At 39.8% G+C, this 26,590-nt stretch overlaps 1 protein-coding gene across 2 annotated transcripts in view; it reads left to right on the top strand.

Moving 5' to 3' along the window:
* Positions 1-26,590, top strand: part of LOC149432866 (F-actin-monooxygenase mical2-like) — a 252,130-nt gene that overhangs the window by 132,159 nt on the left and 93,381 nt on the right. For both annotated transcript variants that reach the window (XM_089664856.1, XM_089664855.1), the window contains 2 exons: positions 1,965-2,047; positions 5,735-5,834. In XM_089664856.1, coding sequence (XP_089520982.1) covers positions 1,965-2,047; positions 5,735-5,834 — 183 coding nt within the window. The remainder of the gene's footprint in view (positions 1-1,964; positions 2,048-5,734; positions 5,835-26,590) is intronic.

The following is a 26,590-nucleotide window of genomic DNA, read 5'->3' as shown; positions in this document are numbered from 1 at the left end:
TTGGGCCCTGCCACCGCAGCGGGAGCCTGCCAGCCACTGATTCACTGACCTGTTGATCAGCTATATCCAATCACAACCCAGAGCTCTGTGTTGACAATCAACAGGGAGCTCTGTACAGAAGGATCGATCTTTGTTTCTTCTCCCTGCAAAGCTTATCTGTACATTGCGGCCTGTTTCCCAGCCTCCGGCACAGGCATGGGCCCTGCCACTGCAGCGGGAGCCTGCCAGCCACTGATTCACTGACCTGTTCATCAGCTATATCCAATCACAACCCAGAGCTCTGTGTTGACAATCAACACAGAGCTTTGTATAGAAGGCACAATCTTTGTTTCTCATTCCTACTTTGCAGGGATGAGAAAAAAAGAGATCTATTAATAAAAGCAGCACATCGTGCGCACATTACACATTGTTATGCGCAGATTTAACCCCTTGATTGCCCCTAGATGTTAACCCCTTCCCAGCCAGTGTCATCAGGCATGGACCCTGGCACCGCAGCGGAAGCCTGACAGCCACTAATCACTGACCTGTTGATCAGCTATATCGAATCACAACCCAGAGCTCTGTGTTGACAATCAACACAGAGCTCTGTACAGAAGGAACAATCTGTTTCTCATCCCTGCAAAGCGGTATTGTTTTAATTCGTATAAATACAGTGCCATCGTTCACATACAGAAAGAGAAGGGACGATGTAAATGAAACCGTGTGCGTTTAGTATCACTTTAAATGGATGTGAAAAAAAGGTGTGCTGGATCGACGCGTTTCGCTCATTCTGTTTCTTCAGGATCCACGCTGATTACCAGAGACAATACGGCTCAGGAGCGGACTGACAACTCATGGGGCCTCCGGGCAATAGGGGATCATGGGGCCCCTGTGTTCTTGCCCAAACTCAAAAAAGCCTATGAAAAAGGTACCAGGGGCATCTCATGGGGCCCCCTACTGACCCTGAGCCCTCGGGCAGTGCCCGAGTTTCCAAATGGTCAGTCCGCCCCTGATACGGCTGTGTAAATTACATCACAAATGTAGTAAGAATCCTTATTTGTAACAATGTAATTCCGATATAATATTGTAGCCAAAACACAATAACTGAGCCCCCCTTCTACAGCTGGAAGATCCACCATCTACACCCCCAGGACCACCATGAAAGAGGACAACACTGGGACCAGCTGGGGGGGGGGATTACATGGGGGGGGACATATAAAATGGACCAAGGCTGAAGCAGACCCAACCAAATTAGAGACCACCAAGCACAGGTTACCTCTAAAATGCTATACCAAAGGGTCACACAAGATGGGGGATAAAGAGGGCCAAACAAAATCCACACACAAACACTCAAGCGTCTAAGGAACAAGAAAAGAACACGATGAAGGTCCCATTCTTACTATTCCCCCACTGCACGGGTGTCAAACTGGCGGCCCTCCAGCTGTTCCCAAACTACAAGTCCCATGAGGCATTGCAAGATTGACAGTTACAAGCATGACTTCCAAAGGCAGAGGCATGATGGGACTTGTAGTTTCGCAACAGCTGGAGGGCCGTCAGTTTGTCACCCCTGGTCTAAGAAATATTGTCACCAGGGGCATAGATAAGGGGGGGGGATAGGGGGGTCCAAATCCTGCCAGAGAGTCAGGCAGATGCTTTAAGGCACGGGTGTCAAACTGGCGGCCCTCCTGCTGTTGCCAAACTACAAGCCCCATGAGGCATTGCAAGATTGACAGTTACAAGCAGGACACCCAAAGGCCTAAAGGCATGATGGGACTTTTAGTTTCACAACAGCTGGAGGGCCGCCAGTTTGACTTCCCTGCGGCCCACGGGGATGTACCAGAATTCAAATAAATTGTTTTCCTGAACCTGCAAGTTAACCTTTCATTAGCATATAAGCACCTAATATTGTCATTTCGTCATTAGTAAGCAGCTTTTAGAAACACTTCTCCTTCTCAGCAGTAACATTGTTCTCCTTTTATCTCCAGGTAAATTTTATTGCCAACCTCATTTCATGCACTCCTTCTCCAACAACAAACAGCGAAAGCGAAGAACAGATTCAAAACTGCAGGTAAGTCAAAAAAGTCTTCCCCGCTAACCCCATTGGTGGCCCCAGTGGTGTCCATAGGCAGGTGCGGGGGGTGCGCACCGCTCCAGGTGACACCTACCGCACGGGGTGACGCCAGACCCGCTCCACGAAAAGATAAGTTGTAAAGCATGCTGACGATCCCCGCAGGATGGATCGGATCTGCGGAATGAGCATAATGGATTGGAGTCCGATCCATTGGGCTCCCCAATCCGCAGATCCCATCCATTCTTGCTTTACAACTTATCTTTTCGTGCAGCGGGTCCGGCGTCACCCCGCATCGGTTGCATGCCGACGATCCCCGCAGGATGGATGGGATCTGCGGATTGAGCATTATGGATCGGAGTCCAATGATCCCCAATCTGCAGATCAGATCCATCCTGTGGGGATCGTCGGCTTGCTTTACAACTTACCTTTTCATGGAGCGGGTCTGGTGTCACCCCGTATAGGTTGCATGCTGACGATCCCCGCAGGATGGATCGGATCTGCGGATTGCGGAGCATAATGGATCGGACTCCGATCCATTATGCTCAATCCGCAGGTCCGATCCATCCTGCGGGATCGTCGGCTTGCTTTACAACTTACCTTTTCGTGCAGCGGGTCTGGTGTCACCCCGTGTGGTAGGTGTGGGGATCGTCGGCTTGCTTTACAACTTACCTTTTCGTGGAGTGGGTCCGGTGTCACCCCGTATCGGTTGCATGGCGACGATCCCCGCAGGATGGATGGGATCTGCGGATTGGGGAGCATAATGGATCGGACTCCGATCCATTATGCTCAATCCACAGATCCGATCCATCCTGCGGGGATCGTCGGCTTTCTTTACAACTTACCTTTTCGTGGAGCGGGTCCGGTGTCACCCCGTATAGGTTGCATGCTGAGGATCCCCGCAGGATGGATCAGATCTGTGGATTGGGGAGCATAATTAATCGGACTCCGATCCATTATGCTCAATCCGCAGATCCAAACCATCCTGTGGGGATCGTCGCCATGCAACTCCGCCAGCACGGCCGTCCTCCATCTCAAGGATCATTACCGGTGACAAAGCTTGGGTGTTTGGGTTTCACGCAGAATTTCATGTTTGCTCTCTGCTCTAACTTGCTGTCCATGATGAAATCGCAGACATGGCAACACACGTGGTCAGAATAGCACCAGTTGCACAGCTCCCGATGTACACAGGATGGTGCCTTTTGGCACACTGACTTACCAAGGTCGGCGCTCCCTGTGACTGTGCGTGTTACAAAACTAGTCTTGAAACTTTTTGATACCATCTTGCATTACAGTTATTTTTTTATTTTTTTTTTGGGGGGGGGGGGTGCAAGTAGCTGGTCTTGCCTAGGGCCCAAAATAGCCTAGCAGTGGCCCTGCATACGGTATGTCGCCAATCAATGATGGCGGTGATTACACCGAGGACGCCGGGTGTCCGGCACCCGGGAGAACACAATCTCCGGGGACTTCGTCCTTCACAGCAGCTGGTGGTTCGCTTTTCCGAAACAAATGTTGCTGTTTATAACTCTCTGGAATATTCCGCCTTGTTTGTGTACCCAGATGCGCCAAAGATGCTCTTTCTATTTTTGGTCGATCGCATGTTTTTTTCCAGAATTGACGTCCATTAGGCTAGGAATAGATCTTACGCTGGCAGTGTTTCCTGATCTGTGAGCTATTTATTTCTCATCAGGTCAATGGCCGCGTTTTAAAGAGAAAATAAATTTTAAATAAATGTATAAATAGCTACAAAGGATATAAATCCACTTTATGCGCCCCAAATGCCTTTACAAAGCCAGATATTATCTTGTAAAAGGAGTAGTGACATCAGCGCTGTGCAGAGAGCAGAGCTGTGGAAGGGGCCAGCAGGCTGCCTGCAGAAATTATAGGAGGGGGCGGAGACCAGAGCAGACACCCTGCATAAGGAGAAAGCAGAACTGTGGGAGGGACCTAGCAGGCTCCACCCACTACAGGCTGCCTGCAGAAAGGTGTAGAAGGGGCGGAGACCAGACCTGTCACCTGTCACAAGGATAGAGAGCAGAACTATGGGAGGGACCCAGCAGGCTCCGCCCACTACAGGCTGCCTGCAGAAAGGTACAGGAGGGGGCGGAGACAAGACCAGTCACCCTGCACAAGTAGAGAGCAGAACTATGGGAGGGACCCAGCAGGCTCCGCCCACTACAGGCTGCCTGCAGAAAGGTACAGGAGGGGGCGGAGACAAGACCAGTCACCCTGCACAAGTAGAGAGCAGAACTATGGGAGGGACCCAGCAGGCTCCGCCCACTACAGGCTGCCTGCAGAAAGGTACAGGAGGGGGCGGAGACAAGACCAGTCACCCTGCACAAGTAGAGAGCGGAACTGTGGGAGGGACCTAGCAGGCTACACCCACTACAGGCTGCCTGCAGAAAGGTACAGGAGGGGGCGGAGACCAGACCTGTCACCCTGCACAAGGAGAGAGAACTGTGGGAGGAACCCAGCAGGCTCCACCCACTACTGGCTGCCTGCAGAGAGGTATGGGGGGGGCGGAGACCAGACCTGTCACCCTGCACAAGGAGAGAGAGCAGAACTCTGGGAGGGACCCAGCAGGCTCTACCCACTATAGGCTGCCTGCAGAAAAATACAGGAGGGGGCGGAGACAAGACCTGTCAGCCTGCACCTGGAGGAAACCCACACAGGCACAGGGAGAACATGCAAATTCCAGGCAGGTGGTGTTGTGGTTGGGATTCGAACTAGCGACCCGAGTACTGCCAGGCAGAAGTACCAACCATTTATCCACTGTGCTGCCCATCACATCAGTCCCTAACCCTCAAGGGGCGTACAATCTAAGGTCCCTGACCCTCAAGGGGCGTACAATCTAAGGTCCCTGACCCTCAAGGGGCGTACAATCTAAGGTCCCTGACCCTCAAGGGGCGTACAATCTAAGGTCCCTGACCCTCAAGGGGCGTACAATCTAAGGTCCCTGACCCTCAAGGGGCGTACAATCTAAGGTCCCTGACCCTCAAGGGGCGTACAATCTAAGGTCCCTGACCCTCAAGGGGCGTACAATCTAAGGTCCCTGACCCTCAAGGGGCATGCAATCTAAGGTCCCTGACCTTCAAGGGGCATACTATCTAAGGTCCCTGACCTTCAAGGGGCGTACAATCTAAGGTTCCTCACCCTCAAGGGGCGTACAATCTAAGGTCCCTGACCTTCAAGGGGCGTACAATCTAAGGTCCCTGACCTTCAAGGGGCGTACAATCTAAGGTCCCTGTCCTTCAAGGGGCGTACAATCTAAGGTCCCTGACCTTCAAGGGGCATACTATCTAAGGTCCCTGACCTTCAAGGGGCGTACAATCTAAGGTTCCTAACCCCCGAGGAGCGTACAATCTAAGGGCCCTAACTCACATTCATACATACACATACTAGGGACAATTTAGACAGGAGCCAATTAACCTACCAGCATGCCTTTCAAGTGTTGGAGGAAACCGAAGCACCCAGAGGAAAGCCACGCAGGCACGGGGAGAACATGCAAACTCCAGGCAGGTGGTGCCATGGTTGGGGTTTGAACCGACGACACTGGTACTGTCAGGAGGAAGCACTAAACTTCCCATCATTATATGGAGCGTGTATATTTTTGTTGGGTGGTGACAGATTTTCTGGCCAATTCTGTTGCCATTCTGACCGTTTTTTGTTCTTTTTGGGTTTTTTTAGGACGAAGATAAAACATGGAAGAAGGAAGAAGCCAGAGCTGCGGAGATCGTGACCGACAGTCCCTACAGCGCTGGCAGCAGCTCAGAGGACAGCTCTCCAGGTATCATGACTTCCTTACTTAGGAAAACAGTAAGCTGGCCTCTCGCGGTGACGAGGGACGTTCTCGCCTTCCCCGGCCGCCTATCTAACTGGACGCGCGGCGTGGTACAAGGCGCCAAGCGCCACGTCAGGGACCACGAGCAGCAGTACGCTTACCTGTACGAATTAATGAGCGTGGGCGTGCCTCTTCTGTACGTCCTTCTCGAGGTTCTCAACCTCATGTATCAAGAAGCCACGCCTTCCCTGCAGTATGTCATCCAGCAAGTGCAGGACGCGGTTTGGTACTCGAATTCCTAAAAGGTTGGGACCGCCCAATGGCGCGGGTTCCAAAGAGGTGGAGAATTTTTCCTTTTGCATTGCGAATGTCGACTTACAAGGACGAGTGGAGGGCTGGAGCCAAAATTCATCTCAAATTTGCTTCCCCCAAAATTTTGTTGATTTTAGTCTTCATCAGGGGTCTCCAAACTTCATGAACAAAGGGCCAACTTACTGTCCTTCACACTTTGGAGGGCTAGACGGTGGCCAGTGGGAGTAGAAACAATTTATAGGAATAGTGCCCCATCATTGGTGTCAGGGAGAAGAATGGTGCCTCATTGTTGATGTCAATGGGTGGAAAAGTACCCCATCATTGGTGTCAGTGGAAGGAATAGAGCCCTGTCATTGGTGTCAGTGGGAGGAATGGTACCCCATCATTGGTGTCAGTGGGAGGAATAGTGCCCCATCATTGGTGTCAGTGGGAGGAATAGTGCCCCATCATTGGTATCAGTGGGAGGAATAGTGCCCCATCATTGGTATCAGTGGGAGGAATAGTGCCCCATCATTGGTGTCAGTGGGAGGAATAGTGCTCCATCATTGGTGTCAGTGGGAGGAATAGTGTTCCATCATTGGTGTCATTGGGAGGAATAGTGCTCCATCATTGGTGTCAGTGGGAGGAATAGTACTTCATCGTTGGAGTCAATGGAAAAAACTGCACCCCATCATTGGTGTCAATGAGAGGACAAGTACCCCATCATTGGTGTCAGTGAGAGGACAAGTACCCCATCATTGGTGTCAATAGAAGAAATAATGCCCCATTATTGGCCAGTGGGAGTAGAAACAATTTATAGGAAAAGTGCCCCATCATTGGTGTCAGGGAGAAGAATGGTGCCTCATTGTTGATGTCAATGGGTGGAAAAGTACCCCATCCTTGGTGTCAGTGGAAGGAATAGTGCCCTGTCATTGGTGTCAGTGGGAGGAATAGTGCCCCATCATTAATGTCAGTGGGAGGAATAGTGCCCCATCATTGGTGTCAATAGAAGAAATAATGCCCCATTAGTGGTGTCAGTGGGAGGAATAGTGCCCTGTCATTGGTGTCAGTGGGAAGAATAGTACCTCATTGTTGGTGTCAATGGAAAAGATTGTGCCCCATCGTTGGTGTCAGTGGGAGGACAAGTACCCCGTCATTGGTGGTGTCAGTGGGAGGAACAGTGCCCACTGTTGGTGTCAATGGGAGGAATACATCACCTTCATTGGTGGCAGTGGGAGAAATAGTGCCCTATCCTTGGTGTCAGTGGAAGGAATAGTGCCCTGTCATTGTTGTCAGTGGGAGGACTAGTGCCCCATGATTGGTTTCAATAGAAGAAATAATGCACGATTGTTGGTGTCAGTGGGAGGAATAAATCCCCTTCATTGGTGGCAATGGGAGGAATAGTGCCCCATCATTGGTGTCAATGAGGGGAATAGTGTCCCATCACTGGTGTCAGTGGGAGGAATAAATCCCCTTCATTGGTGGCAATGGGAGGAATAGTGCCCCATCATTGGTGTCAATGAGGGGAATAGTGTCCCATCACTGGTGTCAGTGGGAGGAATAAATCCCCTTCATTGGTGGCAATGGGAGGAATAGTGCCCCATCATTGGTGTCAATGGGGGGAATAGTGCCCCATCATTGGTGTCAATGGGGGGAATAGTGTCCCATCATTGGTGTCAGTGGGAGGAATAGTGTCCCATCCTTGGTGTCAGTGGGAGGAAGAAATCCCCTTCATTGGTGTCAGTGGGAGGAATAGTGTCCCATCCTTGGTGTCAGTGGGAGGAATAAATCCCCTTCATTGGTGGCAGTGGGAGGAATAGCGCCCCATCATTGGTGTCAGTGGGGGGGAATAGTGCTCATCATTGGTATCAGTGGGATGAATAGTGCTCAATCGTTGCTGTCAGTGAGAGGAATAGATCCTCATTGTTGGTGTCAGTGGAAGGAATAGATCCTCATCGTTGGTCTCAGTTGGATGAATAGATCAGCATCCTTGGTGGCAGTGGAGGAATGATCCCCATCTCTGGTGTCAGTGGAACAAATGGTGCATCATCATTGTTGTCACTGAGAAATATAACTCCTTGTATCAGTGGGAGGAATAGTGCCCCGAGGGCCAAACAATAGGGAGCAAAGGGCTGCATCTGGCCCACGGGTCACAATTTAGAGGCCACTGGCCTTCACCAGGCCTCACCATATGGACACCTTAGGTGAAATTTGCCCAAAAAACAAAATGTTATCACCGGGTTAATCCTTTCTCATAAACAAAGCCATGTGATCTCCACATTACCACCAGGTCATGTGATCTCCACATTACCACCAGGTCATGTGATCTCCACATTACCACCAGGTCATGTGATCTCCACATTACCACCAGGTCATGTGATCTCCACATTACCACCAGGTCATGTGATCTCCACATTACCACCAGGTCATGTGATCTCCACATTACCACCAGGTCATGTGATCTCCACATTACCACCAGGTCATGTGATCCTGACTTGTTAACCACGTGGCTTGAATTTCTGTTCCTCAATATCGAGGGCCAAGAATGGGTCCAGAATAGAGGCTCTTCCCTGACCCTCAGAAACTATTTAAGCTCCATTGGACCTTTAAAATCCACAGAAAAAAAAATCCTAATTTCTCCTTTCTCATTGGCTTCAATGTAGTTCATTAAAATTGGGACATTTTTCCTTTAATATTGTAATTTTCACCAAAATTTTGGAAAGCGAGATCTCAGATCTGCTCGTCCCTATTCAATTTAAACAACTGATCATGAAAAAAAAAAAAAAAAAAGCAAATTAAAACTTTTCCTGGCATGATTGGGAATTGCCGATGAACACAGAGTCCTATTATCCCGCAAGTCGAACATCCGCTTTGCAGAACGAACGTTCTCTACAACTTCAGTACATCACCCCAATGAGTCATTTTTTACGTTGAGGTACGTCTTGAAGAAGGGCTCCCCTCTGACGTTCAGTGATGCCTTAAGTGTCCACTGAGACCGTGTTTTGTTTTTGTTTTTTTTTTAGATGGTGTTTGAAGGTTTAGATTTGCACTTTTTGTACCTTAAAGTCCGAGATTTCAGGTTTACAATTTTTTTTTTATATTTTGCAATTTATTTTTTTTGGCTGTGGGGGGGCTGCCGACTGTGATGTGACCAAGACAACCAGCAGTCAAATTTCAATTCGAACCTATTGCCTTCATTTCATTTCTGATCTTCCATATTCTCCATTGGATAAAGCCATTTTTGGCATTTATTCGATTCCACAAAATTTTTTTGAGGTTTTTTGTTTTTTTTTTAAGTGAAAAATTGTCAACTTAAAAAATATTTCCTTTTTTTTCTAAATCACTTTTTTTTAATTTAATCAAATTCTGTTGCATATTCTGCACTAAAGGAGATGATGGAAGACAAAAAGTTTTCAAAAATTTGAAAACAATTAGTCCTCATATTTCATTTGTCTCTTCTAGTAGTTTTTTTTTTTTTTTTTAAGTGAAAAATTGTCAATTTAAAAAAAGTGATTTAGAAAAAATAGAAGAAATATTTTTTCTTATTTCATCAAATTCTGTTGCATATTCTGCACTAGAGGAGATGATGGAAGACAAAAAGTTTTCAAAAATTTGCACACAATTAGTCCTCATATTTCATATGTCTCTTCTAGTAGTTTTTTTGGGTGGGGGGGGGGGCTGCCGACTGTGATGTGACCAAGACAACCAGCAGTCAAATTTCAATTCGAACCTATTGTCTTCATTTCATTTCTGATCTTCCATATTCTCCATTGGATAAAGCCATTTTTGGCAGTTATTCGATTCCACAAAAATTTTGGAGGTTTTTTTTTTGTTTTTTTTTTGTTTGTTTTTTTAAGTGAAAAATTGTCAACTTAAAAAATATTTCATTTTTTTCTAAATCACTTTTTTTAATTTCATCAAATTCTGTTGCATATTCTGCACTAAAGGAGATGATGGAAGACAAAAAGTTTTCAAAAATTTGCACACAATTAGTCCTCATATTTCATGTGTCTCTTTTTTTTTTTAAGTGAAAAATTATCAACTTAAGAAAAAATATTTCTTCTATCTTATCTAAATCACTTTTTTTAAGTTGACAATTTCTCACTTAAAAAAAACTACTAGAAGAGACATGAAATATGCAAATTTTTAAAATCATTTTGTCTTCTATAATCTCCTTTAGTGCAGAAAATGCAACAGAATTCGATGAAATAAAAAAAGTGATTTAGAAAAAATAGAAGAAATATTTTTTCTTATTTCATCAAATTCTGTTGCATATTCTGCACTAGAGGAGTTGATGGAAGACAAAAAGTTTTCAAAAAAAATGCACACAATTAGTCCTCATATTTCATGTCTCTTCTAGTAGTTTTTTTTTTTTTTAAGTGAAAAATTGTCAACTGAAAAAAAAATTTTCTTCTATTTTTTTCTAAATCACTTTTTTTATTTCATCAAATTCTGTTGCATATTCTGCACTAAAGGAGATGATGGTAGACAAAAAAAATTTGCACACAATTAGTCCTCATATTTCTTGTTTCTTCTAGTAGTTTTTTTTTTTAAGTGAAAAATTGTCAACTTAAAAAAAAAATTTCTTCTGTTTTTTTTCTAAATCACTTTTTTTATTTAATCAAATTTTGTTGCATATTCTGCACTAAAGGAGATTATGGAAGACAAAAAGCTTTCAAAAATTTGCACACAATTAGTCCTCATATTTCATGTCTCTTCTAGTAGTTTTTTTTTTAAGTGAAAAATTGTCAACTTAAGAAAAAATATATTTTCTATTTTTTTCTAAATCATTTTTTTTATTTCATCAAATTCTGTTGCATATTCTGCACTAAAGGAGATTATGGAAGACCAAAAAAATTTAAAAAATTTGCACACAATTAGTCCTCATATTTCATATGTCTCTTCTAGTAGTTTTTAACTACTGATAAGCACTTTGTTGTATTTTTCAAGGTGAAATCTAAAAATGTGAGTATCTGAAAGAAGACCAGATTGGCCCCTCTTTATAATAGTTAAATGTATATTTTTTTACTGAAAGTTATTTTTTATTGTCCCCTTCCTGGGAAAACCGCTTATACAGTATATGTATATATTTTTTTTTTAGAAAAAAAAGGGCTTCACTCAACATTTCTAGAATTTTTTTATTTTTAAATTTTTTAATTATTTTATTATTGCGTTTGAGTTGATGCCTTGCTGTGAGAGGCAACTGGCGATTTTCCAGTTGTCATATAATTATATCCTTGGAGGCCCCAAGGCTTACTTTAAATTCCTCCCCATAAAATTTTTATTTTAACGACAGGTGCAGTTTTGACATGCTTTTTCATTTGCCATATCATTTGCATTGCACATGACAAATTTTTATTTTTAAAATATGACCTAAACATTTCCTAATACCAGAGGACCAGAATTCACAAAAATAAATATTTAGCATATTTAAGTTCTGCAAGTATTTTTTGGAGGTTCTAAAAGTTCACAATAATTTTTTTTCTGAACTAAGAATAATTTAGCAATATCAATAATCATTAGGAATAATAAAGGAAAAATAAAATTCCAAACAACAAAATGAAAAAAAAATGTAGGTATATAAAACTCTGGATAAATCATGTGGGCTGTTAACTAGTTACTTGTTGACATACCCGAGAATACATAGCTAGAGTTATCTCCAGAGTATTTTTTGAGGTTCTAAAAAATTTCCAAGATTTTTTTTCCTGAACTAAGAATATTTTTAACAAACTCAATTATTAGGAATAATGAAGGAAAAATATAATTCTGAACAAGAAAACAAAAAATAATATATAAATGTTGAGACGCAAAACTGCCAACTAGTCACTTGTTGACATACCCCAGAATACATAGCTAGAGTTGTCTCCAGAGTATTTTGAAAAGGTGTATTTTTTGAGGTTCTAAAAAATTTCCAAGTAATTTATCCTGAACTAAGAATATGTTTAACAATCTTAATTAATCATTAGGAAACATGAAGGAAAAATATAATTCTGAACAAGAAAACAAAAAAATAATTTATAAATGTTGAGACGCAAAACTGTTTATTAGTTACTTGTTGGCATATCCAAGAATATCCAAGAGTATTTTGAAAAGGTGTAAAAAAAATTTCATAGGAAAGGAAAAATATAATTCTGAATGAAGGAAATATATTATTCTGATCAATAAAAAACTAAAAATATATAAATAAACTCTGGATAATTTTTCCTGAACTAAGAATATTTTTAACAATCTCAATTAATCATTAGGAATAATGAATGAAAAATATAATTCTGAACAAAAAAACATAAAAATAATATATAAATGTTGAGACGCAAAACTGTTAACTAGTTACTTGTTGACATACCCGAGAATACCTAGCTAGAGTTGTCTCCAGAGTATTTTTTGAGGTTCTAAAAAATTTCCAAGTAATTTTTCTTGAACTAAGAATATTTTTAACAATCGCAATTAATCATTAGGAAAAATATAATTCTGAACAAGAAAACAAAAAAATAATATATAAATGTTGAGACGCAAAAATGTAACTAGTTACTTGTTGACATACCCGAGAATATATAGCTAGAGTTGTCTCCAAAGTATTTTGAAGAGATGTAAAATAAATTTCATAGGAAAGGAAAAATATAATTCTGAATGAAGGAAATATATTATTCTGAACAATAAAAAACTAAAAAAATATATAAATAAACTCTGGATAATTTTTCCTGAACTAAGAATATTTTTAACAATCACAATCATTAGGAATAATGAAGGAAAAATATGATTCTGAACAAAAAAACATAAAAATAATATATAAATGTTGAGACGCAAAACTGTTAACTAGTTACTTGTTGACATACCCAAGAATACATAGCTAGAGTTGTCTCCAGAGTATTTTTTGAGGTTCTAAAAAATTTCCAAGTAATTTTTCCCGAACTAAGAAAATTTTTAACAATCTAAATTGATCATTAGGAAAAATGAAGGAAAAATATCATTCTGAACAAGAAAACAAAAAAAAATATATAAATGTTGAGATGCAAAACTGTTAACTCTAGTTATGTATTCTCGGATATGTCAACAACTAACTAGTTGTCTCCATAGTATTTTTTGAGGTTCTAAAAAATTTCCCAGTAATTTTTCCTGAACCAAGAATATTTTTAACAATCTCAATTAATCATTAGGAAAAATATAATTCTGAAGAAGAAAACAAAAAAAATAATATATAAATGTTGAGACGCAAAACTGTTAACTAGTTACTTGTTGACATACCCGAGAATACCTAGCTAGAGTTGTCTTCAGAGTATTTTTTGAGGTTCTAAAAAATTTCCAAGTAATTTTTCCTGAACTAAGAATATTTTTAACAATCTCAATAAATCATTAGGAAAAATATAATTCTGAACAAGAAAACTAAAAAAATTATATAAATGTTGAGACGCAAAGCTGTCAACTAGTTACTTGTTGACATACCCTAGAATACATAACTAGAGTAGTCTCCAGAGTATTTTTTGAAGTTCTAAAAAATTTCCAAGTAATTTTTCCTGAACTAAGAATATATTAACAATCGCAATTAATGATTAGGAAAAAGGAAGGAAAGGAAAAAATATAATCTGAACAAGAAAACAAAAAAAATAAATAAAAATATATAAATGTTGAGACGCAAAACTGTTAACTAGTTACTTGTTGACATACCCCAGAATACATAGCTAGAGTTGTCTCCAGAATATTTTGAAAAGATGTAAAAAAAATTCCTAGGAAAGGAAAAATATAATTCTGGATGAAGGAAATATAATATTCTGAACAATAAAATTAAAAATATATAAATAAACTTTGGATAAGTCACGTGAACTGTTAACTAGTTACTTGTTGACATACCCGAGAATACATAACTAGAGGTGTCTCCAGATTATTTTTTGAGGTTCTAAAAAATTTCCAAGTAATTTATCCTGAACTAAGAATATGTTTAACAATCTTAATTAATCATTAGGAAAAATGAAGGAAAAATATAATTCTGAACAAGAAAACAAAAAAATAATTTATAAATGTTGAGACGCAAAACTGTCAACTAGTTACTTGGTGACATACCCGAGAATACATAGCTAGAGTTGTCACCAGAGTATTTTTTGAGGTTTGAGGTTCTAAAAAATTTCCAAGTAATTTTTCCTGAACTAAGAATATTTTTAACAATCTCAATCATTAGGAAAAATGAAGGAAAAATATAATTCTGAACAAGAAAACAAAAAAATAATATATAAATGTTGAGACGCAAAAATGTAACTCGTTACTTGTTGACATACCCGAGAATACATAGCTAGAGTTGTCTCCAGAGTATTTTGAAAAGATGTAAATAAAAATTCATAGGAAATGAAAAATATAATTCTGAATGAAGGAAATATATTATTCTGATCAATAAAAAACTAAAAATATATAAATAAACTCTGGATAATTTTTCCTGAGCTAAGAATATTTTTAACAATCTCAATCATTAGGAAAAATGAAGGAAAAATATAATTGTGAACAAGAAAATGAAAAAATATTTATAAATGTTGAGACGCAAAACTGTTAACTAGTTACTTGTTGACATACCCGAGAATTCATAGCTAGAGTTGTCTCCAGAGTACTTTTTGAGACTGTAAAAAAATTTCCGAGTAATTTTTTCTGAACTAAGAATATTTTTAACAATCTCAATTAATCATTAGGAAAAATGAAGGAAAAATATCATTCTGAACAAGAAAACAAAAAAATAATTTATAAATGTTGAGACGCAAAACTGTTTATTAGTTACTTGTGGGCATATCCAAGAATACATAGCTAGAGGTGTCTCCAAAAATTCTCCTTTAAGACAAAAAAATAACTGATGCATCTTGAAAACTACAACAAACTGCAATTTGACCAAAATATATGCCTAACATTGGACAGTTATCCAAAAAAATTTTAAAAAAATGACTAAAAAATTAGCCAAATATATTTTTACATTTCATCATTGCTGGTTCTGTTCTGACCTGCTGTGCCTATTGCTGCATAATTACTCACTCACATATAAGTGAGGCTGCAATGCCACTTTTTTTTTTCTTTTTTTAACACTAATTTGATATATTTTAGTACTTTTTGTAATTTTTGCTAACTAGCGATTGTTTAATTGCTTTGAATTTGTACTTTTTAATATTTTTTTTATGGGTGATGTTCAGTTAATTTGAAATGTTTGAGTTCATATTTCACACAATTTGAAAAGGGGGCATAAAAATAATTTTCTCAAGACTCGCACAAAATTAAAGAAAAAAAAAAATAATGTTAACATGTTTAAATCGTACAGAAAACAAAATATGAGAATTGTTTTTGAGCTTCCTTTTAATTTTGAGGTTTTAGGACAAAATGCAACCTTTTAAGTATAACTAAAGGCAAAATTTTTTTATTTTTTTATTTTTTTTTTTTAGTTTTGGATAAAATGGAGATGGATTAGCAGTTTTTATTGCTGTCTGTGCCCCTGTAACGGAGATTTGATCTCTCGGTTTGTCCTTTTTACCATTATCATCGAAAAGTGAAAAAATCCCCAAATAATAGAGTGGAAATTCGAAAGTCTTCAAACTAGTTCTGGTGACCTGGGGGGTCCTCAAGGAATTCCTTTAATTTGCAGAAATTCTTTCACTTCCTGTTTTGGCCATGAGACAGAAAGTGAAGGTAAATTTCCCCAATGGGACACAAATGTCAAAAAAAAAAAATTTTTCCAGGGTAATAAAAGAAAAAAAAAAAAAAAAGTTTTGCCTATCGTTCTACTTTAAAGAAATGGTATGTTGGGACATGAGCTTCAATATTGTGGTCACATGTTGCTCATCCCTGTTCAGAATTTTGTGTTTTCATTGTAACTACTTAACCTTGTTTAATGCTATGAGATTTTCAGCAGATGGGTATTTTTTATTTTTATGAAAAATGTAACTTTGATATATAACTGCCAAATTGCCAAAAAAAAAAAAATAGTCCACTTCCATGTGCCTATAAAGAGCGACCTGTGCATTTCAAAATATTTAAATTATATTTTTTTAATTTTAAAATACAACAGAAATTAATTTTTGAAAATTAAAACAAATTGCGATTTGACCAAAAGATATGCCAAACCTTGGGCAGTTATCCAAAAATATTTTTAAAAAATGACCAAAAAATGAGCTGAGTATATTTTTACATTTCATCATTGCTGGTTCTGTTCTGACCTGCTGTGCCTATTGCTGCATAATTACTCAGTCACCTATAACTGCCAAATTGCCAGAAAATTTCCACTTCCATGTGCCTATAAAGGGCGCCCTCTGCATTTCAAATATTTAAATTATAATTTTTAAAATTTAAAAATACGACAGAAGTTAATTTTTGAAAATTAAAACAAATTGTGATTTGACCAAAACATATGCCTAACATTGGGCAGTTATACAAAAATATTTTTAAAAAATGACCAAAAAAATGAGCTGAGTATATTTTTTATATTTCATCATTGCTGGTTCTGTTCTGACCTGCTGTGCCTATTGCTGCATAATTACTCACATATTCAGGCGCACCTCGGTTTACGAATGCCTCGGCTAACGTAATGAAAATCCATTGAAAATAATGGCTCAGTTTACGAATTTTTTTCGCAATACGAACGGATTAATTGGTTTTCAATTTTTTTTCATTTACAAATTTTTTTTAATCATGTCTCTGTACAGTATTTATGCCTTTAACCACTTCCAGTCCGGACACTTCCACCCCCTTCCAGTCCAGGCCAATTTTCAGCTTTCAGTGTTATCACACTTTGAATGACAATTGCGCGGTCATGCAACACTGTACCCATATGAATTTTTTAGCATTTTTTTGAGACAGATAAAGCTTTATTTTGGTGGTATTTATTCACCGCTGGGATTTTAATTTTTTTTTGCTATAAAAATGAAACTGTCCAAAATTTTTGAAAAAAAAAAGTGTTTTTCTTATAAAATTTTGCAAACAAATAGTATTTCATCATAAATCTTGGCCAAAATGTATTCAGTTATCTTTTTAGTAAAAAAAAAATAAGCCAAATTAGTTTATACCCAAAAATTATAATTTTTTTACATTTTTCTTTTCTTTTTTTTTTTATATCATTATTTATGGGGTTTTTTCCTACATACTGTCACCCTAGCAGTACTGCGTCACCATGGTGACAGTGTACTACTTGTGGGGTGTGATGATTTTTTTTTTTTTTTTTTTTTTTTACACTGATTGCCTTTACACCCATAAAGGCTATAAAAGCAATCATTTCTCCTTCTCTCTGGCTGCATTCTTGCAGCCATTGAGAAATACTGTTTGAGCTGTGATTGGTCACAGCTTCTCACATGGTACGAGGCTGTTGTGAATGGCCCTGTACCATGTGACCTCTGAGATCATTCACAGATTTCACACGTAGTAAGCAGTGATGTCAGAAGTGACATCTTGCTTACTACTCTGCATGTGATCACTGATTGGCCAATCAGTGATCACATGATCGGGACCTCACACAGAGGTCCCGTATGACGATCGGTGTTCTACTGTGTTCGGAGGACACAGCGGGCACAGGATCACGGTACTGCGCGCTCCCAGGGAGCGCACACAAGTAGGGAGTGGGGAGGACCTTTATAAACGGCCACCGGCCCCTGCACTGCCACCGTCCGGCCGTTTATATACAACGGCCAGACAGGAAGGGGTTAAATGGATGTTGTGAAAAATAGACGGCGTTCTGGATTGACGCGTTTCGCTCATTCTGTTTCTTCAGGATCCATGCTAATCACCAGAGACACCGGATCACGTAGACACCCAGGGAGCGCGCACAGTCCATAATGGCGCCATTTATGAATGGCATCCCGCCCCTGGACTGCCACCGTCTGGCCGCTCTATATATATGGACTGCCAGACGGTGGCAGTCCAGGGGCGGGAAGTGGTTAAAGTGCACTTTATAAAGACTTTTGAACAGATCAGACTTTTTTTTTACTTTTTTCTGACCTCCGGGACGAATTAATTGCTTTTCTGTGCATTCCTATGGGAAACCGCCGTTTCAGTTTACAAATTTCTTTTCGCAATACGAAACGTCCCGGAGAACGCATTAAATTCGTAAACCGAGGTACGCCTGTAACCGCCAAATTGCCCAAAAAAAAGTCCACTTCCATGTGCCTACAGAGGGCGCCCTCTGCATTTCAAATATTTCAATTATAATTTTTTTTATAAATTTATATTAATTTTATAAACTCAAAAGACAACAGAAATGAATTCTCGATGGACATGTCAGAGGTTTCACAATTTCAGCGGAGTGGAAATTAAGTCAGTGAAAATTTTTCAAATTAAATCCACGATTTTTTTTTTTCCTAACCTAATTGGAAACCATTTTTTTTATTTTCTGCATTGAAAAAATCTGTTTGAGCGTGGATCTGATCTCTCGGAATGATTCTGACTTTTGAAAAAAAAAAAAACATTCATCCTTTTTCTCCAGCTGTTTTCCTCCTTTTTTTTTCTCAACCTCCTCTTTCTGTCTTCTTTTTCTTCGCGTTTTAGTTCCTTCTCACATTCCAGTTCTACGCCCACTAGTTGGCTGACGTTTTTGCTACCGTAAGGTGATTTTCTTGCTTACCGTCTTCCAAAAGTGTGTAACTAATACTGCAATAATATTTTTAACCACATTTAAAAAAAAAAAAAAAAAAATTGTTCCAAGCTAACGCGTTTTGCATCCTGTGCTGTGTGTTTTAACTGTTATGGAGCGATCTGTGTCCGTCTGGTCTATAATCCCAACTACTCACCTCTCACTTCATAGGCCAATAACATCATTCCAATAGACGGTGTGTGTGTCCCGTAATCAGTAATTCATGCCTGTGCCTTGTTGCTACTAATGATGTTGCTTACGATGTGTGAAAAACGTGTAAAAAATAAATAAATAAAAAAGAAAAAGAAGAAAAAAAAAAAAAAAGGGAGGGGGGCGGTAATATTTATAGGTCTCTATCTGAGAAGCATTGAGCCGTCTTTGGAGTTGAAATGATACGTTTTATTGGTTAACTGGGCAAGAAACAGGCTGTTGTGTATCCAAAGGGTTCAAGGAGTGTCGTAGAATATCAGATAGAAGGTCTACTTGGATGGTGGCCATGATTTCACAATACCATAAGGAATTCAAGGAATTTTTTTTTCTCCATTTTTTTTTTCTCCATTTTCCATTTTTTTCTCCATTTTCTCCATTTTTAGAAACATAAAAGATATTTTTTTAAATATTTTTCTATTTTTTTTTTTGGAAGGATTAAACAACCCAACCGTTTATTTGAGGTTTGTGTTAATCATTTCTAGTAATTTAATTAATTTGACCATTTTTATTGTCTACCATCAGGATCATTTGAAATGTCCTAACCAGGGACGGACTGACCATTCAGGCACTCGGGCGCTGCCCGAGGGCCCGGGGTCAGTAGGGGGCCCCATGAGATGCCCCTGGTACCTTTCATAGGCTTTTTTGGGTGTGGTTTGAATGTGAGCAAGGACACAGAGGTCCCATGATCCCCTATCCTAGCTACAATTATTCAATCTGAGTCAGTGGGTAAAATGCCCCTTACATTGGTGGCCAATAGCAAGCATGCCCTCTTTACAGTGGTGACAAGAAGGCCATCTTTACAGAGGAACAGTTTAAATAATTATCAGGTCTTGAGGAAGTGGGCCAGTGGGAAAAATGCCCCATATGTTGATAGTCAGTAGGAAAAATGCCCCATATGTTGATAGTCAGTAGGAAAAATGCCCCATATGTTGATAGTCAGTAGGAAAAATGCCCCATATGTTGATAGTCAGTAGGAAAAATGCCCTTTATGTTGATAGTCAGTAGGAAAAATGACCCTTATGTTGATAGTAGGAAAAATGCCCTTTTACATTGGTAGCCAGTAGCAATTGTGTTCCCCTTGCAGTGGTGGTTAGATTGCCACCTTTACAGAGTAACCCTTCAAATATTTATCAGGTTTTGGGGAATCCCAGCTAAAAATATTCAATCAGGGCCAGTGGGAAAATTGCCCCTTACATTCATGGTCAATGCAGAAAATTCCGCTCCCATTGGTGGCCAATAGCAAGCCTGCCCCCTTTACAGTGGTGACAAGAAGGCCATCTTTACAGAGGAACCCTTTAAATAATTATCAGGTTTTGAGGAAATGGACCAGTGGGAAAAATGCCCCATATGTTGATAGTCAGTAGGAAAAATGCCCCTTCTGTTGATAGTAGGAAAAATGCCCCTTATGTTGATAGTAGGAAAAATGCCCCTTATGTTGATAGTCGGTAGGAAAAATGCCCTTTTACATTGGTAGCCAGTAGCAAGTGTGCTCTCCTTGCAGTGGTGGTTAGATTGCCACCTTTACAGAGGAACCCTTCAAATATTTATCAGGTTTTGGGGAATCCCAGCTAAAAATATTCAATCAGGGCCAGTGGGAAAATTGCCCCTTACATTCATGGTCAATGCAGAAAATTCTCCTTCCATTGGTGGGCAGTAGCAAGCCTGCCCCCTTTACAGTGGTGATCAGAATGCTACCTTTACAGACAGCTAAACAAGATCATTGGTGTCATGCTGCTGGCTCAGTCACATAGTGTTGGACCCCAAACTATGTAGGCCCCATAAGATGAAAGGTAAATTAGTCACCGCTCAAGGAACCCCTAGCAACCTCTAGAGGAAGCGTAGGGTAGCATGGATCCCTGGCTGAGACTGGCTGCTCTCCATCATCGGACTTGACTTATCAATTTGTTTAGCTTATGCCACCAATTCTAAGTCTTTCAGACAAAGTATTTTTCTGTAAGTCCTTTGTAGCCTTTACAGTTTTATCCTTGCTATGGAAATAAAAATGGCGTAGTAACAAAATCCACTTTTGAAGCTTTTTTTTTTTAGCTGTTATAGCTAAACCAATCAAACTAAAGTCAAGTGGGAAGAAGGCACAGACACTCAAATGATTGATTCTAATGAGCATGCCCCAATAATTTACCATAATGGCCAAAGTTGCATCGCAACTCCTCGCATTGGAGACCTTTGTCTGGTGGTGGGAATATACTGTTCTTTATTCCATGGCAATCAAGTACAATGCTGAAGTCTTGGGTCCACTTGACCAATGGCCATGTTTGAAGAACCTTTGATTTGTGGTAGATTTGGGTGTTTGTTCAACTTACTTTATAAACTGATAATCCATATTAATTGGTTCCAAAAAGTTGTGGGAAGTTAAAAGCATCCCATGGCGGTCAAGTGCAGCCCTGAAGTCTTTGGTCCACTTGACCAATGGCCATGATTGAAGAACCTATGATATGTGGTAGATTCGGATGTTTGTTCAATTTAATTTTAAAAATTGATAACCCCTATTAATCGGATCCAAAAAGTTGTAGGAAATGTAAAAGCATCCCATGGCGGTCAAGTGTGGCCCCGAAGTCTTTGGTCCACTTGACCAATGGCAATGCTTGAAGAACCTATGATATGTGGTAGTTTTGGATGTCTGTTCAACTTAATTTCTAAATTCAAAATCCTTTTTAATCGGTTCCGAAAAGTTGTAGGAAATTTAAAAGCATCCCATGGTGGTCAAGTGCAGCCCCGAAGTCTTTGGTCCACTTGACCAATGGCCATGCTTGAAGAACCTATGATATGTGGTAGATTCGGGTGTTTGTTCAACTTAATTTATAAATTGATAATCCATATTAATCGGTTTCAAAAAGTTGTAGGAAATTAAAAGCATTCCATGGCGGTCAAATGCAGCCCCAAAGTCTTTGGTCCACTTGACCAATGGCCAGGCTTCAAGAACCTATGATATGTGGTAGATTCGGGTGTTTGTTCAACTTAATTCATAAATTGATAATCCATATTAACTGGTTCCAAAAAGTTGTAGGAAATTTAAAAGCATTCCATGGCAGTCAAGTGCAGCCCCGAAGTCTTGGGTCCACTTGACCAATGGCCATGCTTCAAGAACCTATGATATGTGGTAGATTTGGGTGTTTGTTCAACTTAATTTCTAAATTGATAATCCATATTAATCGGTTCCGAAAAGTTGTAGGAAATTTAAAAGCATAAGCACACTTTCTCAAGCCTAGGAACCTCGCCATCTGTATGCATCGCTTCATTGTGTTGACCTCTGTGAGTTGCACGTTAATCTGTTCGGCGCTCTTTTTGAAATCTGCATGTTCCATAACCCATGTTGCTCGTTGCACACAAACCACCTTTGCTCCATGTCTATCTTTGTGTTTTTCTTCTATTTCAGACTCTTCCCAAATGGATTTTTTTCCTCTGCTCTCCATTTTATTTTTTGGGGCGGGCAATTGAGTAGGATCTTAAGTCACATGCTTTTTTTTCACATGACGTGAACTTTTTTTTTTTTTTCCTATCCATGTGTCTGAAAATTGTTGTCATGTATGTATGAAACATACGACAAATTGTGTTCAATCCGATGGCATTTGATTTGTAAAAAAGAATAAATGCATTCGTTCTTTAATTACTTTGGTTTTGTTTCTTTGATTCATTTTTCATCCTTTTTGTTTTTTACATTTTGTTGTTTTTGGTTTTTTAATGGAACCATCTTTTTATATGACATGAACAACTTGTTTTATATTAAATTTGAGAATAAATATCAGAAACCATCGAAGAGTTGAGTGTTCGTAGCGTGTCAACCAGTCTTCTAGCAGGTGCCTACTTGACCATTTTGAAGTCTGACCAGCAGAGGCCCAATCTCTACCCTTCTGGACTCTCGGCTGTTTCGTCACCGCTCAGTATTGTGCAGTTCTTGTGTTGTGCAACATCTTCTATTGAAGACCATTTCAAAATGGTTGCTCTTTTGCGCTTGGCTCTACTTCCTCACCACAAAAGAACTTTTGAAACTGACTTTACTGGTACCAAATAGAGACTTAATGGTAAAATTCCATAATGTCTATTGATATATATTTAACCTCTTCACGCCGGCCAAACGCAAAAGTGTGGCCACCCAGCGTCTGGGCCTAGACGCCGAGCGGCCGCACATTTGCGTTCTACTAAAAAAGGACATATGTGCTGAGAGCATGCGCTCAGCACACATGTCCGGTACTGACGGAAAGGTCCTGATCTCTTTCGATCGGGACCTTTCCCGATCATGTGACTGCCGTAACGACGCGTCACGGTGGTCACATGATCCTAAACCCCGCCCTGACTCCCTACTTCTGAAACCCTTAAAGGGCCGGGAGGCGCCGGCATGAAGGGGTTAAAAACCATGGAACTGAATGGCCCTAAAAATAATCACGTATTGGTGTAATATGTCTGCTGGCAAATATAAACATTTCTATTCCCCATGGAAAGCCTAGGAGACTATATCAGGGGTCTCCAAACTTTCTAAACAAAGGGCCTTCTGACTTTAGGTGGGCCGGACTGTGGCCAGTGGGAGTAGAAAATGCCCCAACGTCAGTGGGAATTTGCAATGTCTCTGGTTTGGTCGTCAGTGGGATTAAATATTACATAGTGCCTGTACCCAGCATGTGGAGGAATAGTGTCTAGTCGTTTATATCAGTGAGAGGAATAGTGCCCCATCATTGGTGTCAGTAAGAAGAAATGTGCCCCATCATTGGTGTCAGTGGGAGGAATAGTTCTCCATAGTTGGTGTCAGTGGGAGGAATAGTTCTCCATAGTTGGTGTCAGTGGGAGAATTATTGCTCCATCATTTGTGTCAGTGGGAGGAATAGTGCTCCATTGTTGGTGTCAGTGGGAGGAATAGTTCTCCATAGTTGGTGTCAGTGGGAGGAATAGTTCTCCATAGTTGGTGTCAGTGGGAGAATTATTGCTCCATCATTGCTGTCAGTGGGAGGAATAGTGCTCCATTGTTGGTGTCAGTGGGAGGAATAGTGCTCCATTGTTGGTGTCAGTGGGAGGAATAGTGCCCCATTATTGATGTCAGTGGGAGGAATAGTGCCCCATCATTGGTGTCAGTGGGAGGAATCATGCCCCATCATTGGTGTCAGCGTGAGGAATAGTGCCTCATCATTGGTGTCAGTGGGAGGCATAGTGCCCCATCAAAGGTGTCAGTGGGAGGCATAGTGCCCCATCAAAGGTGTCAGTGGGAGGAATAGTGCTCCATTGTTGGTGTCAGTGGGAGGCATAGTGTCCCATCATTGGTGTCAGTGGGAGGAATAGTGCTCCATTGTTGGTGTCAGTGGGAGGAATAGTGCCTCATTATTGGTGTCAGTGGGAGGAATAGTGCTCCATTGTTGGTGTCAGTGGGAAGAATGGTACTCTATCCTTGGTGTCAGTGGATGGAATGGTGCCTTAGCAATGGTGCCAGGGTGAGGAATAGTGCCTCATATCAGTGGAAAGGCCCCCCCAGGGCCAAATAAAGGCAAGAGAAGGGCCACATTTGGCCCACAGGCTGCAGTTTGGAGATTACTGGCCTACATATATATATATATATATATATATATATATATATATATATATATATATATATATATATATATATATATATTCAGTACTAGGTATCATATCAGAGTGTATGATATGAGTGTATGATCAAGTTGAAGTCTTTGGTCTAGTTCACAAATGGCCATGTTTCTCCATAACATAGCCAGTGAAAAGACTTCTGTATATACATCAACGCGTTTCACAGACTTGAGTCTGCTTCTTCAGGATGGACTGGTATCACTCTATATGCAATACCTCAATAAAAAATGATTACAAGCTAAAACGCAAAAATATATTTAAAAATCATCGATATATCTCAGCAGTGTAAATGCATACGTGGTTACGTGTCGATCTGTATAAATGAAAGGCCATCTTCGCATTGGCTATATTAAAGTAGGACTTTCCATTTATACATTTTGACATGTAACCATGTCTGTATTTGCACTGCTGAAAAATATCCGTGATCCTTTAAAATATTTTTCTGTAATTGCTTTGCAATCATTTGTTTATTGTTGTATCATATCTAGTGTGGTACCAGTCCATCCTAAAGAAGCAGGCTCAAGTCTGCGAAACGCGTCGATGCCAAAATGGAAAGATGGCTTTTCACTGGCTATGTTATGGAGAATCATGCACTCTGATATAATACCTGTTACTGAAAACTATAATGTATGTCTAGTCCAGGGGTAGGCAACCTGCGGCTCTCTAGCTGTTGTGGAACTACATTTCCCATGAGGCATTGCAACATTACAAAACTGACAGTTACAGCTATGACTTGCAACAGCTGGAGAGCTGCAGGTTGCCTACCCCTGGTCTAGTCTGTTAAAGAAGCTAGGCTTTCCAGGAATAATGGAAATATTTGTGAACAAACATGTTACACTAGTGTGTGATTTTTTTTTTTTGGGGGGGGGGAGGGGCAATGTTATTTATATATTGATATCCATAAAAGTTATGGTATTTTACCATTAGGTCTCTCTTTGGTATCAAAGTCCATTTCAAAAGTTGTTTTGTGGTGTTGCAGTGTTACGTACGGATGTGGTACCCAATTGACCCCCCAACCCCCCCCCCACACACACACGGTAATTAGCCTTTCCTAGTATAAGAACATTGCCAATAGTATGTATGCAGTAAGGGCAGACTAAAAATCACTTAGCTTCTGTTGTAGCTGGTCTACAATCCCCTTCTTGAACAGGACTTCTGACAAATTGTTTAATTTTTCTTTTTTTTTTTTACTTTTTTTCTTTTTTTACTTTTTTTTTTCCTGGTACCATGGGTTGGTTAATGTTTATCTTGTATTTAATGTGCTTTTACTAAACAAGAATGTAGCATATACAAGTTACTTACAGTTGTAGGAAAAACAATACAAGGACATACAGATTGTCGCAAACGTGTATACACGTACACATGGTACTTAGCCTTTCCTAGCATAAGAACATTGCTAATAGTATGTATGTAGTAAGTAGACTAAAAATCACTTAGCTTCTGTTATAGCTGGTCCACAATCCCCTTCTTGAACAGGACTTTACCTGGTTCTACTTCCTGTTTATTCAGCCATTCTTCTTCTTTGGCTTTAATATCATTTTTATCGTAGGAGGTTCAAAAATTAAATTTTTATTAAATAAAAAAAAGACTCATTTTGTTGCTCTGATTGTTTTATTATCTGTTGATCCTGTATTTTTATTCTCACCCTAAACCTAACTGCAAAAACAAAACAAAAATAAAAAGTAAGAGCAACCTTGGTTATACCCGGTGAATGTATAAGCAAAGACTCAGTCGTGAACATAATTCCAAGTTTAATGTTTAACTTGAGTTCATTTTATAGCAGCCATTTTATAGCAAAGACACAATACACCTTCAGTTTACAACCACGGAAACGTGAACTGTAGATGGTTCCAAGATATTGTTTAGCCGGCTTTATCTTCCTACTAGTGTTACAAACTGACTGGAGGGTGCACGCCCTTTAATGTAGGTTGGACTCATAAAGCAATAATAAACATTATAAAGATATGTGTGTTAGGTCGTATGCTTCTTAAAAAGTTTCTTTGTTTCTATTTTTTTTTCTATTTTTTCACCAAGCTCTTTTTTCCTAGAGGCATCTCTGAAAATTGTTGAATTTTTCTTTTTTTTTTTTTTACTT

Source organism: Staurois parvus, unplaced genomic scaffold (assembly GCF_062004578.1).
Source record: "Staurois parvus isolate SC_StPar_1 unplaced genomic scaffold, SC_StPar_1.0 ptg002073l, whole genome shotgun sequence".
Classification (NCBI taxonomy): Eukaryota; Metazoa; Chordata; class Amphibia; order Anura; family Ranidae; genus Staurois; species Staurois parvus.
Note: the sequence above shows the minus strand (reverse complement) of the source record. Positions and strands in the feature narration are given on the sequence as shown.